This window comes from Convolutriloba macropyga, chromosome 3, assembly GCF_964194025.1.
Source record: "Convolutriloba macropyga chromosome 3, txConMacr16.3, whole genome shotgun sequence".
In the NCBI taxonomy this organism is placed as follows: domain Eukaryota; kingdom Metazoa; phylum Xenacoelomorpha; order Acoela; family Convolutidae; genus Convolutriloba; species Convolutriloba macropyga.
In genome coordinates this window covers 62,042,734-62,056,806 of record NC_134470.1, presented here as the reverse complement: position 1 = coordinate 62,056,806, position 14,073 = coordinate 62,042,734, and the positions used below count along the sequence as shown (strand labels likewise).

At 34.9% G+C, this 14,073-nt stretch overlaps 2 protein-coding genes across 2 annotated transcripts in view; one reads left to right on the top strand and one right to left on the bottom strand.

Moving 5' to 3' along the window:
• The window catches only part of LOC142336337 (uncharacterized), a 115,645-nt gene that overhangs the window by 14,981 nt on the left and 86,591 nt on the right, over positions 1–14,073 (top strand). The gene's annotated exons all lie outside the window — the stretch shown is intronic.
• The window catches only part of LOC142336336 (uncharacterized), a 71,562-nt gene that overhangs the window by 50,087 nt on the left and 7,402 nt on the right, over positions 1–14,073 (bottom strand). Inside the window, exons 2-3 of the mRNA XM_075385093.1 lie at positions 11,824–12,194; positions 8,482–8,800 (exon numbers count right to left, since the gene is read on the bottom strand). Of these exons, the coding sequence (XP_075241208.1) occupies positions 8,482–8,800; positions 11,824–12,194 (690 nt within the window). The remainder of the gene's footprint in view (positions 1–8,481; positions 8,801–11,823; positions 12,195–14,073) is intronic.

Sequence of the window (14,073 nt, the reverse complement as noted above, 5' to 3'; positions counted from 1 at the left end):
GTGCTTTCACACTTCTGTTTCTTCAATTTTTCAAAATATACTTGAATAAAAAACCTGCAACCAATTAATCAACAAAGAGACTAGGGTATCAAGGCGTGCTTTCTAAAAAATATGACAGAGCTATTACAGACAAAAAACTGGGCTAATAATAGCAAAAAATGTCACTAATCAAATTTTCATTATGACACAATCAATACCAAAAAAAAATCAGCGTTAATTTAATCTTCAACGAAACGCTAGAACAAAACAATTAGAGCGTAGACAGCATGAATTTGATTGTTCTTCAATGCGTACAAAAGTGAAATAAGTTACCACAATGGCTTCGGTTAGCAAGAGATGAAAATAAACAAACCGATGAAAGATTTTTTGGTCTCAGAGCATGAAAGGATTCGTTTGAAAACAAACGTGAGAGTTTTCTACAGATATTCTTTTAGGAACAAAACAATTCGATGAAACTCATGTCATTTTTTAAAGAAAAATTGATTGAAGTTTTTAAATATGTACTCAATTGATTTGTAGTACGGTTTAGTTGCAAATATGTTTAACTGCATGAATTGTTGAAGAAAAATCAATGCTGTTTTTTAATTTGAATATGAACGATTTGTAATAAGACGTTTTGTTGCAAGACAGTTTTGTTGCAAGTATATTTAACCACTTTTAATTTCCTTGTTGCACAAAAAAGACCTAAGCAATAGTGCGCTATGTTTGTTGCACTCTATTGGCCTTCAGGAACATGTGGACTTCAACATGATCAGCTTTCGAGCGTTTAGAAATTGTTTTTAGTGATGTACGTTACGTATGATCGAGAAAAGATCGTGCTATTGATTGAAAACAAAGAACATAGCCCGCAGATTGCCGGAAAAAAGCCGCGAAAGATGCTTGTGGACTTTCAGGAAAAAAAACAACTAAAGAAAAAAGAGCAAAGCAATATATCTCCGCTCAACTTTTAGCTTCGCATCTATAAACAAAAGACTAAAAAAATGAGGAACAAGTTAAAAATTGCACCAATTTAAGCTCAAAAACTCCTAAATATGACCTTTCAACATTGAATTTAGCAAATTGAGCACTCTAAGCACTTCCTACCTCAGCACTTTCTAACTACTAAAGCCTCCTTAGGGCTTCTAATGAAACTTAATAGCCACTGGATTTACCTCTTCATCCCTTTGGAAAGATCAAAATCATGAAAACTGTGTGCAAACATCTTACTAAAAAAACAAAGACCGACTTAAGTCGGAAGAATTGCTCTCGAGTGACAAACGGCGCAATTCAATTAAGGGGCAGTAGCCTCGATGAATTTTTCATTAAGGATTCGAACCTCGACCTCTTGAGTCCTATCCCGTCACCTCGATGGAGGTATTAACTACTCGGCTATCAGGGATTTGTGGTCGAGCCTCTGACAATCGGTTTTGTTTGACAACCAAATTTATTTCGGAGTGAGAGCAATTGAATTCACTCAAAAATCAAGAAGAATTGCTTGAAAAAGTCAATTGAGAAGTCAGAGATTATTCTAGAAAAACACAAAACAGTCAAGCGAAAAATTTGAATAAAAAACACAGTTACAATAATTGCTTCTCATTCCAGAGCAACTAATGAGCATCAACAATATCCAATTTTCTTATCTTAAAAAATCAACGCCCATTCTTATTTGAAAACAGCTAAAACTAAACTCAAGATCGATACATTGAAAAATTTTGCAAAAATGACAAAAAAAATCAAAATTGCAAAAAAACAAATTTTCTTAGAATTTTAAACAAACTGCAAAATAATAACCGCAAAGCAATAACCGAAGTATTAATACCAAATTTGAATTCCCAATACGCAGAGATGTTTATTCTTTTAAATCACACCGGAATCAAAGCAAAAAACTTAAAAATTGGACAAAACACCGCAGAAAGGCCATTGCTATTTATACTGACGCAGCAATGCGTTCCAAGATCAAAATACAGAAATCAATGACAAATAAAAAAAATTAACTCTACAATGAGAAACTTGAGCCTATTTTTCACCGTTGTTAGGCTCTCGACACCACTTTACTAAAAATTTAGTGGGTCACATATTCATAAAGCTTCAATTTAACAATATTATACCAAACAATCCATCTACGAGAAAAAACAAAAGAGATGAAATGGATGAAAAACGGCTAGACATGGTCAGCTACAAGCACAATCCTCCAAAAAAGCTCGAAAAACAGACGCTCACATTCAACGCTGTGCATATAACAAACCTTTCTTGCTCAGTAAAAAATAGTTTAAATGGCAACTTTACTCCATTTCGCTTATAGCTCAAAAAAGCGAACTCCAGAAAACGAAAACTCCTCTTCGAGTCGTAGAAAAACCAAGAGAAGGCCAATAATAACTCGCTATTATCAAGCTATTTTATTCTCACAATTCTTCTCAGAAACACTTAATCTATTCGCTTTTGTGACTGCGGAATTCAGGGTATTCTAAACAATCTCAAAGTTTTTTTTATTTGTTTTCGGTTAGAATATTGTGCGCGCTGTCAGGTATTAAAAAGTATCAAGATATTTTATTCTCACATTGATTCTCACAAAAAGTGAAATGGGTCAGACAAAAAATCGGTCAAGCAAAAAAAAGGCATTGAAAAGACTGATGATATATTTAATTGCTCTCAAACGAAGTTTAGCAATTATATTAGTCACATCAAACTTCGTTTGAGAGCAATTAAATATAGCCGGCAGTTTCCCGGAAAACACACCGCAAAATAGACTGTTGAGACCTTTCAAAGCGACAGAGAAATGATAAAATAAGCAACAGAAGGAGAAAATTCAAAAGTGTTGAAGATTTTAATGTTTTATATGAAAAGTTCCTTGAAATAATTCCATTTCACATAGTATTTTCCAAAAAACACTTGTGCTTTCACACTTCTTTTTCTTCAATTTTTCAAAATATACTTGAATAAAAAACCTGCAACCAATTAATCAACAAAGAGACTAGGGTATCAAGGCGTGCTTTCTAAAAAATATGACAGAGCTATTACAGACAAAAAACTGGGCTAATAATAGCAAAAAATGTCACTAATCAAATTTTCATTATGACACAATCAATACCAAAAAAAAATCAGCGTTAATTTAATCTTCAACGAAACGCTAGAATAAAACAATTAGAGCGTAGACAGCAGGAATTTGATTGTTCTTCAATGCGTACAAAAGTGAAATAAGTTACCACAATGGCTTCGGTTAGCAAGAGATGAAAATAAACAAACCGATGAATGATTTTTTGGTCTCAGAGCATGAAAGGATTCGTTTGAAAACAAACGTGAGAGCTTTCTACAGATATTTTTTTAGGAACAAAACAATTCGATGAAACTCATGTCATTTTTTAAAAATTGATTGAAGTTTTTAAATATGTACTCAATTGATTTGTAGTACGGTTTAGTTGCAAATATGTTTAACTGCATGAATTGTTGAAGAAAAATCAATGCTGTTTTTTAATTTGAATATGAACGATTTGTAATAAGACGTTTTGTTGCAAGACAGTTTTGTTGCAAGTATATTTAACCACTTTTAATTTCCTTGTTGCACAAAAAAGACCTAAGCAATAGTGCGCTATGTTTGTTGCACTCTATTGGCCTTCAGGAACATGTGGACTTCAACATTATCAGCTTTCGAGCGTTTAGAAATTGTTTTTAGTGATGTACGTTACGTATGATCGAGAAAAGATCGTGCTATTGATTAAAAACAAAGAACATAGCCCGCAGATTGCCGGAAAAAAGCCGTGAAAGATGCTTGTGGACTTTCAGGAAAAAAAAACAACTAAAGAAAAAAGAGCAAAGCAATATATCTCCGCTCAACTTTTAGCTTCGCATCTATAAACAAAAGACTAAAAAAATGAGGAACAAGTTAAAAATTGCACCAATTTAAGCTCAAAAACTCCTAAATATGACCTTTCAACATTGAATTTAGCAAATTGAGCACTCTAAGCACTTCCTACCTCAGCACTTTCTAACTACTAAAGCCTCCTGAGGGCTTCTAATGAAACTTAATAGCCACTGGATTTACCTCTTCATCCCTTTGGAAAGATGAAAATCATGAAAACTGTGTGCAAACATCTTACTAAAAAAACAAAGACCGACTTAAGTCGGAAGAATTGCTCTCGAGTGACAAACGGCGCAATTCAATTAAGGGGCAGTAGCCTCGATGAATTTTTCATTAAGGATTCGAACCTCGACCTCTTGAGTCCTATCCCGTCACCTCGATGGAGGTATTAACTACTCGGCTATCAGGGATTTGTGGTCGAGCCTCTGACAATCGGTTTTGTTTGACAACCAAATTTATTTCGGAGTGAGAGCAATTGAATTCACTCAAAAATCAAGAAGAATTGCTTGAAAAAGTCAATTGAGAAGTCAGAGATTATTCTAGAAAAACACAAAACAGTCAAGCGAAAAATTTGAATAAAAAACACAGTTACAATAATTGCTTCTCATTCCAGAGCAACTAATGAGCATCAACAATATCCAATTTGCTTATCTTAAAAAATCAACGCCCATTCTTATTTGAAAACAGCTAAAACTAAACTCAAGATCGATACATTGAAAAATATTGCAAAAATGACAAAAAAAATCAAAATTGCAAAAAAAAAAACAAATTTTCTTAGAATTTTAAACAAACTGCAAAATAATAACCGCAAAGCAATAACCGAAGTATTAATACCAAATTTGAATTCCCAATACGCAGAGATGTTTATTCTTTTAAATCACAACGGAATCAAAGCAAAAAACTTAAAAATTGGACAAAACACCGCAGAAAGGCCATTGCTATTTATACTGACGCAGCAATGCGTTCCAAGATCAAAATACAGAAATCAATGAAAAATGAAAAAAAAATTACTTCTACAATGAGAAACTTGAGCCTATTTTTCACCGTTGTTAGGCTCTCGACACCACTTTACTAAAAATTTAGTGGGTCACATATTCATAAAGCTTCAATTTAACAATATTATACCAAACAATCCATCTACGAGAAAAACCAAGAGAAGGCCAATAATAACTCGCTATTATAAAGCTATTTTATTCTCACATTGCTTCTCCAAATCAATTAATCTATTCGCTTTTGTGCCTGCGAAATGCAGGGTATTCTAAGCAATCTCAAAGTTTATTTGTTTTTGGTTAGAATATTGTGCGCGCTGTCAGATATTATCACTTCAATTATTTAATACTCTCAAGAATTACATCCAGCCAATATGAGCATGAAAGAATTATTATGGAAAAGTTGGCAACAGTGGGGGGGGCTCTTCAACCTCTAAGAACCACCCTTCACGCCATAAGTATTAGTCTGCAAAACAGTTTCTGTGAATAGCATACTTGAAGACTAGTGAGCTGAAAGGCTCTAAGAGCACTTGTTGCCCACTGAGCGCCACCTGCTTATCCCGTTTTTGAGCACAAAAAATCAAATGGCTCAGAGGAAAGATCGGTCAATCAAAAAAATCATTAAAAAAGACTGACATGACTAACATGACTTTGTTTGAGCAATTAAACATAGCCGGCAGATTCCTGGAAAATAATCGCAAAACAGAGTGTTGAGACTTTTCACAACGACAGAGAAATGATAAAATAAGCAACAGAAGAAGAATATTCAAAAGTGTTGAAGATTTTAAAGTTTTATATGAAAAGTTCCTTGAAATAATTCCATTTCACATAGTATTTTCCAAAAAACACGTGCTTTCACACTTTTTTCTTCAATTTCTCGACATTTACTTAAATGAAAAACCTGCCACTAATTAATCAACAAAGAGACTAGGGTATAAAAGCGTGCTTTATAAACAATATGACAGAGCTATTACAGACAAAAACTGGGCTTATTAGCAAAAATGTCACTAATCAAATTTTCATTATGACACAAACAAAACCAAAAAACTCACTGTTATCGCAGTCTTCAACGAAAAGCTCCAATAAAACAATTTAAACTTAGACAGCATGTAAAAACAGTAATCGAAATGAATTCGATTGTTCATCAATGCGTACAAAAGTGAACTAAGTCACCACAATGGCTTCGGTTAGCAAGAGATGAAAAAACGCAAAACGATGAGGGACTGTTTGGTCTCACAGCATGAAAGAATTCCTTTGAAAACAAACGTGAGAGCTTTCTACAGATATTCTTTTAGGAAGAAAAGAATTCGAAGAAACTCATGTCATTTTTTAAAGAAAACTGATTGAAGTTTTTAAATATATACTCAAGTGATTTGTAGTATGGTTTTGCTGCAAATATGTTTAACCGCATGAATTTTTAAAATACAATGACTGCTGTTTTTTAATTTGAATATGGTCGATTTGTAATAAGACGGTTTTGTTGCAAGTACATTTAACCACTTTTAATTTCCTTGTTGCACAAAGAAGATCAAAGCAATAGTGCACTACGTTTGTTGCACTCTATTGACCTTCAAGAACATGTGCACTTTTACATGATCAGCCATCGGGCGTTTTAGAATTTGTTTTTAGTGATGTACGTCACGTATGATCACGAAGTTATCGTGCTATTGACTAAAAACAAAAAACACAGCCCACAGATTGCCGGAAAATAGCCGTGAAAGACGCTTGTGGCATTTCATGAATTGAAACAACTAAAGAAATAAGATAGGCAGCTTGACCACCAGTCCTTTAAAAGACCACTAGACTTCTTGGTTGGATTCGGTCTGTCATTTTTATGAGACACATAGAATCTATAAGCAAAAAGCCTTAATGGAGCTTTTTCAAAATTAATATTCGAAATCAAAACCTCATACTCAAAAATAAGGCATATACGTTTGATACTACTTAGATGCTCATTATTGACCTTTAACTAGTAAATAATCATGAAATTTGAAGTTCATTAAGCGAGTTCAGAAGTCATTTTTTAGTGAGGTAAGTCACGCAATTCACCTAAAAGGGGACCAAACGACGTCAGGCACACAAATTTTCACTGCAAAGCAGTAGAAATCACTGAAATTAAAAAGTCAATCCCAAGAAGTCGGGTCCGCAAGAATCATCGATGGAGACGATGAAATAAAAAAAAAACAAATAATAGCGGCTATCGCTTCGCCGCTAATAAAAAACAGTGAAATGACTTCTCACACTCATTTAGTTTCAAATCGATAGAAGTCATGCGTAAATTTGAAGCCGACTGGTCGCAAGAATCATGGTTGGAGATATCGATTTAAAGAAAAAATTCTCGCAGTCTGTGAATCTACCCACCATGCAAGTTGTGGATAGATGCAAGTTGTGGATAGATGCAAGTTGTGGATAGACATAAAAATACAACTAGTTTTATTATTACACAAACAAATGCAACTAAGGAACCCGTAAAAACGTCAATAAGAGCCAATATCCCGCCAAAAATACCCCCGAGTTAAAGCCCAACGACAGCTACAATAACAACATTTAAAATAGCTGGCAGATTGCCAGAAAATAGCCGCAATAGCTTCGTAGATCTGCGATCTCAAAAACATAGTAAAAGAAAGACGAAGAAAGTTGTCATTAAATGCTTTGATTTCACAGATTTATAATTTGATTATGAGTCTGTATAACTTATTGCTGCTTCTTTAAGCAGCTCTTAAATAACCTTCAATTAGAGTGACACGCACTGACTTGACCTTATCTCATTGAAATAAAGTAAAGAAAAGCCAATTTCAGAGTGAGGGTCATTTCTGAGAGTGACTAAAAAATTTAATCACGCGAATAAAAAACTCGCTCCACTAAGAGTGCAAAATGACGTCACAAACGCACTTCAGTTAAAATTGTATGAACGAATGAACAAAACTCAGATTTGAAGTGGTTGTGACGGCATATGGTCGTAACAAAAATCTTGACGACAAAAAACCAAAAGAAGGCCAATAATAGTCCCAGCTATTGCTGTTCGGCTATTATAAACAACCGACTAACGCCGGAGCGATTTCCTCTCAAACGACCGGCGAGCGGTTGGCTTTGTCAGTAGCTACCTATGGTTTAGTGAGGCTGAGGCTAGCTTTAGCTTAATTGAAGGCTTGTGAGGTGAGCACAGGGGAGGGGGGGGGTGCACCGGGAGGATTGTGGGAGGGGGGGGGGGAGGGGGAGAGGAGGGTCAACCTCTACGAACAGCCCTTCACACCATAAGTCTCCAAAACAGTTTCTGTGAATCACGTACTTTGAGAGTAGCGAGCTGAAAGGCTCTAAGAGAACTTAATGCCCCCTGGGCGCTACCTGTTTATCCCTTTTTTAGGACGAAATATATCAAATATGTCAGAGGAAAAATCTGTCAAGCGAAACTTCGTTTTAAAAAATACCACAGGACGAATATAATTGCTACAAACTTCGTTAGGGAGCAATTAAAAACTTTAAAACAACGTATTTAAAAAAGCGTAGACTTCAGCGTCCTTAAACTGACAATAAATCATTGATTGGAATTATGGGTCACAAAATGATCAGAGAACAACTAAGGATTTTAGGGAACTGTGGATAGCAGAATTTAAAAATATTATATGGCAATCAGCAACAAAAAAAACACGAGCGTACTTCGCAGTGCTCAACATAGACGTGTTCGAACTCTCTCAAGTCCTCCATCATAACACCATCGGGGAATCTGAAATCTGCTGAGATCTGTAATGTAGGCAGAGGTGTCGCTGATGACGACATCTGACCAAGGTACTGCTGGAACTGGCTCAGATTCGGGGTTCCGGTCCTCTGTTCTGAGCATCCACCATAGTTTCCCAGTGCGGGTGTCGTTGGCTGAGATTTTAGGATGCCACCTCCGGGTGAATTGCCGGCACTGTCAGTGTTTCCAGGTCGACTGATGTTGTTCGCCGATGTGACTGTTGTTGGTGACAATTTCTTCCTGAAACAAGACCAGTGTTATTAGAGCTCATATAGGCAACTTATAGTGACACACTCACAAGCAAGAAATCAAGCGTTGAAGGGGGAAATGGGAGGAGGTAAAACGCCCTTCATACCATGAATTTATGTCCCTTAAACAGATGAATCGCATATTTAGAGATTAAAGAACCGTAAGAATCTAACAGAACTTAATGCTATCCGGTCTTCACCTGTTTTCATCCCGCTTCTGAGGACAAAAAGTCAAAAGGTCCGACGAAAAGAACAACCCGAGACGTCGGTAGTGAAAAAAAATGCATAAAAAAGACGAGCACGACTGTAATTGCTTCAACTTCGTTGGAAAGCAATTGAAAATTCAATCGAACAGTTATACTGTTCAATAAAAATTTTGCATAAAGACGTAAGCGTAGAAAATCAAGCAAAACAGATAATCGTGAGTATTTTGATAATTTTGAGTTATCGAGGTGTGTTTTGTGAATTTCGGCTGATTTCCGCTTTTTATTCACAGTTCCCGTAATTTTTGCTCAAATTTTTATCAATTTGGCTGCAATGCTTCTTTAGCTCCCTTTGTCCCAGTTGTCACAAATTAGACCAAAAAACTGCTGAGACAATCGTCGTATTCCCAGATGGGGGCTAAATTTACTTCAGCTTCCTCAGTAAAATGTGCTGAAAAAATTGCTCGTGCTTTTCGCTAATTTAGATCGACATTTATCCAAATTGTATCATTATTTTTAATACAAAAAGAATTTCGTCCACAAATTATGCATCAAGCCAAGATTTGGAACAACTAGGTGTTCCTAAAGAAGCGCAGCTATAGCAAACCAGGTTTGACCTAATCCTGATTTTTAAAATCAAAATGTAATCGAATTGTTTTGGACAATTTTAAAGTCTTCGCATATTTTTTTAACGCCAATTACAGAAAAGTCGGCTTACATTTAGAGGGTCAATTAATGAGAAAATCTATTTAAATTCGAATGAAGCCCAATGAACAAACATTATTTTTAGGGAAAAGCTGATGGTTTTTATGGCTAAAACTAAGTTTAGCCAAATATTTATTAGTGAAATATTTATTGGCGAAATATTTATTAGTGAAACTATCTAATGCGTTCAGTTAATTACTAATGGCTCTTATGACATTGATTGTTAAAAATCAGTGATTTTTGATTTAAATCAGTTTTTCAATACTATTTTAGTCAACCTATAGATCAGTCTCATTAATGCAAAGCCCCATCCTCTTTCGACAGAAGCAAAAGTTGATCTGTTGCACATTTTGTTTCAACTAATGATTTTATGACCTTTATACGAGTATTCATACATTTGTTTTTTGGATATTTCCTGAGAGGCCAAATTTGTGGTTCTTTTGGCCTCTCGTCACGTTATCACAGTAATGACAGTCCTATTGGCGTTGAAAGGAGGTTCAATTAGACATGAATGCTTTCAGTGAATAGCTCAGTTTTAATTGCTTCGACGCCTCTCGCAAAAATTGGTAAATTTTCATTAATTTTTTTTCAAAATTTGATTTTTTTTCCTGAGATATTCTGAAAGATGACAAGACTCAATGGCTTCCTATAAAGGTATGTAACTATATAATACCTTCAGCTGATAGATGATGGTTTTAATGACTGTTTATTTATTTTCAATACAAATGCAATATTGAAATCCACCAATTTTCATTCTTCTTTCTCTCCAACTTAGTACAATTAATGACAGATCCCATCCTCTATCTTGTAAGGCACAAATACCTTTACTTTCGCTTTAAGATTAAAGTCACGTTTTATTACTTGAACACTTTTCATAAAAAATTGTGTTAGTTAAAAATCGGGTTTTTTGTCTTGTCACATTGTTTTTAAGAACAAGTCCCACAGAAGCTCAAATGAGACCCAGATCAACATATATAATGTGATAAATTATTGCTTAATGATTTTTTTCGGTTAAATACTTTGTTTTTTAACTTTTATGTTTTGCCTGTAATTCTTATTTTGTAGCTTATGACTAAATTTTCACAATGACAGATCTATTTGGCGTCCAAAAGCCTTATGTGTGAATGCATCCAGTATTTTTTCTTAAAAGTTAATGATTTTTGAAATAATTTTTACAATGCCACAAATAGATTTTTGACTATGTATTTTTTAAATCCAACAATGGATTTTTGAACTTTGTCCCGGTTCATTCTTCATTTTGTCGAGTCCTTACCTAGCATCATTAAGGACCGGTTCTCTCTGCATTGTAGCGAGGTGCAAGTTAATTTCTTAATTCGAGTTTTATCTGATGCTAATTTAACTTTGTTAATAAAAGTTTTTTTTTAGATAGATATTGAGTTTTGCCCAAAATTAATGTTTTTTTTGCTGTTTTATTTTGTTGTTTGTCTTGTCTCGTAGTCTCGTTAACGACAGGTCCCATCGGTCCCCAAATCCCCTGATGTGCCATTATTTAATTCATTTAGTGGTTCGAGTTTACAACAATCTTTTCACTCATACACTAATTGTTTTCAAACGATTTTAAATTGAACAATTCTTTTCAATTGTGAATTTTTCAAAGTTTCCTATATCTTCCTCAATTTGGTAGACAGTTGAGTCAAAATGCTGATAAGCGGGTTCGGAATATTATGCGCAAAAGCACACTACTGGGCCTCCTTGTTTTATTCCTCCAGTGTTCGAAACGGTAAATTCAAATTACTCAAATTTTATCCAAAATTGATTATAAGTTTGAGGTGAATGTAGAACGGAATTTCAAAACTATTGCCGTTTTCACTCGCGTTTCAAGCCATTTATTGAAGAAACTAGGGTTTGGTTTCTAGTCAAACTTAAATAATAGAGTATGTTCGAACTGTGAAATTCGTTTCTGTCTTTTTTGTACTTAATTTATGAACTATTTTAATGAAACATTTTTTGGCATAAATGCTTTTTAAAATTTTCATTTTGACTATTTAATCAAAAACTGGCACCAAAGACAAGATCCGCAGAAGAATTTCCGTTTATCTTTTTTTGCTTTCTAGACAGCTTTCCAACAGTTTCAGTAATAACTCACACTGTATTTGGGCTTTTACTTGGACTGATAGCATTCGCTTTCCCTGAAGATATTCCACTCCCAGAATTGGCTGCTGAGCTGACAGCTGGGGGCGCTGGATTTGGCTGATACAAAAAATCAAGAGGCACGTTGTTCAGAGGTGATCCGGGTTTGATTCTGATACCATAATAGTGGTACTTGGAATTCCCACGAGTACCCAAACGTCGAGTCTTCAAGCCCAGAAATACCGACCGGATTAGCTTGCCGAAAGACGCTGCATTAACTGGTTCCAATTCGTTCTCTTTGCAGTGTTTCAGATAGTGGTAGTACAACGCACATCTAGGTAGGCTCACTCCTTCCGCAGTTTCGTAGTTATCCAGAAGCCACTGGACCTAAATGAGGAGTTTACACTAATATCGCACAACATTACGTTCCACGCTACAAATAATCAAACCTCCATCAATTGAGAAACTAGAAAATTGGGCTAAAGTTCTTTTAAACATCTGAACATTTTTCTTTGGCCGCAGTTTAGCCATTAAAATTTATCGTAAAATTCACTAATTTATAAATATATCTAGCATGAAATTCAAAATGCACGAGGGCCATTTGAAAAACTCGTATCAAATCAATACCGATATTTAATTCGATAAACGTGTTTCCATATATTCGACGACACTTAGTTTGAATGCTTTTCTTCAGTCAATTACAGAAGATGGCAAATGCTCGCGCAAATAATGATATTAAAAGTATTATTAATGGCGCCAAGTTATAGGACAACGACAAACAACAAATTAAGACAAAATTCAAGAAATAAGAAAAAATTGAAAGACCGCGCGCGCATCAATACAATCCAAATCCTTGTTAAAATTCGATTACTAAAATTCACGACGCGACCAAAACTAGCCTCGATACCGCGCACGTTTATTATAAACACGTAATTAATCAAAATTTGGCTAACAAAAGTATCAAAACTAGACGATGCTATTTGGTAACAATTTTAATCACAGAACACTCTCTTAAGAAGCGGAAGTATAAATGGCCACATCTGAGCTCACAACAATTCTCTCAGCAGTATTTAGGTCGGTCCTTCCGGTAAATTTGGACAGTGTGGGATAAAGAAGCCTATTTGAAGCCATTATTATGAAAAATGGTCAAAATATTACCCATAAGCGTCAGATCAAATAATTCATCATTCCTTGTCTTTAATGTTAGAAAAACTTCAAACCTCGGTAATTCCGCGGAAAAACGAAGTAAAAAAATCTTTTAAAGTAAGTATTCTATACTTTATGTGCTTTCTATTGATACTACAACTTTTTCCGATGATTTTATCGATCGGCTTAAATTGACAGAACAAAAACAGTTGAGCATATAGTTCCCCCCCCCCCCCACTAATGTGGAGGCGGAACAAAAATAGCTGAAATTGACCTAAAATTAAAGCAACTGGCTCCATGACGAAGAAGCAAAAAACAAGAGGCAAAAGCCTCCACAGACTTCAAAAACTGTAAAACATTCATGAACTGCTGATAAGCATCTAAGACAACCAATAACTGCAAAATACATCATCAATTGCACCAATATAGCTTGAATGCAGGCCAAAACCAACGTGATAACGGAGCGTAATCAAACACATTAGCTCGCTCAGCGCAAGACCCGTATATACATAAGAAACACTATCTCAAATTCTCGAATTTGTTCGAGGAGTTTTCCTTATGAACTTTTTGTCTCGAGGTTTGTTTCCTTCATTAAATATTTAAACCGAAAATTTCTTGAGGTCTTGAAAACGGCGAAGTCAAAATTGGACCAAAAATTAACAACACCAATTAAATCCACTCCAACATGGCCAGCTAAAATGAAAGAAGCAAACAAAACAACTCTAAATAAGAAATAAAACCAAAACATAGCCGGCAGGTATCCGAATATAGCAGTGAAATCGACGTGCGTGCCGTAGAAAAGAAACAAAGAAATGAGTCCACGAAGTTATCAATGCCTCCTAAAAACTAGGGGAAAAAATCAAACAAATTAATTAGACTTCTTCATTTTGTATCAGCATACGCCTCTTTCTCAGGGACAATGATTACACAAATTAGAGTTTCTTTGACATTAAACAATTCAAATTAAATTTAAAGTGAAAAGGTTATTTTGTTGAGTGGGGTAAATCACCCATTATCAAACTCTAATCACGTAAATGATCTTAAACCTCTTGCTTAAGAGTGAGTGCCACCTTAAAAAAATTTTAAAAAACAGAAAAAATTGCACGGAAAAGCCTAATAA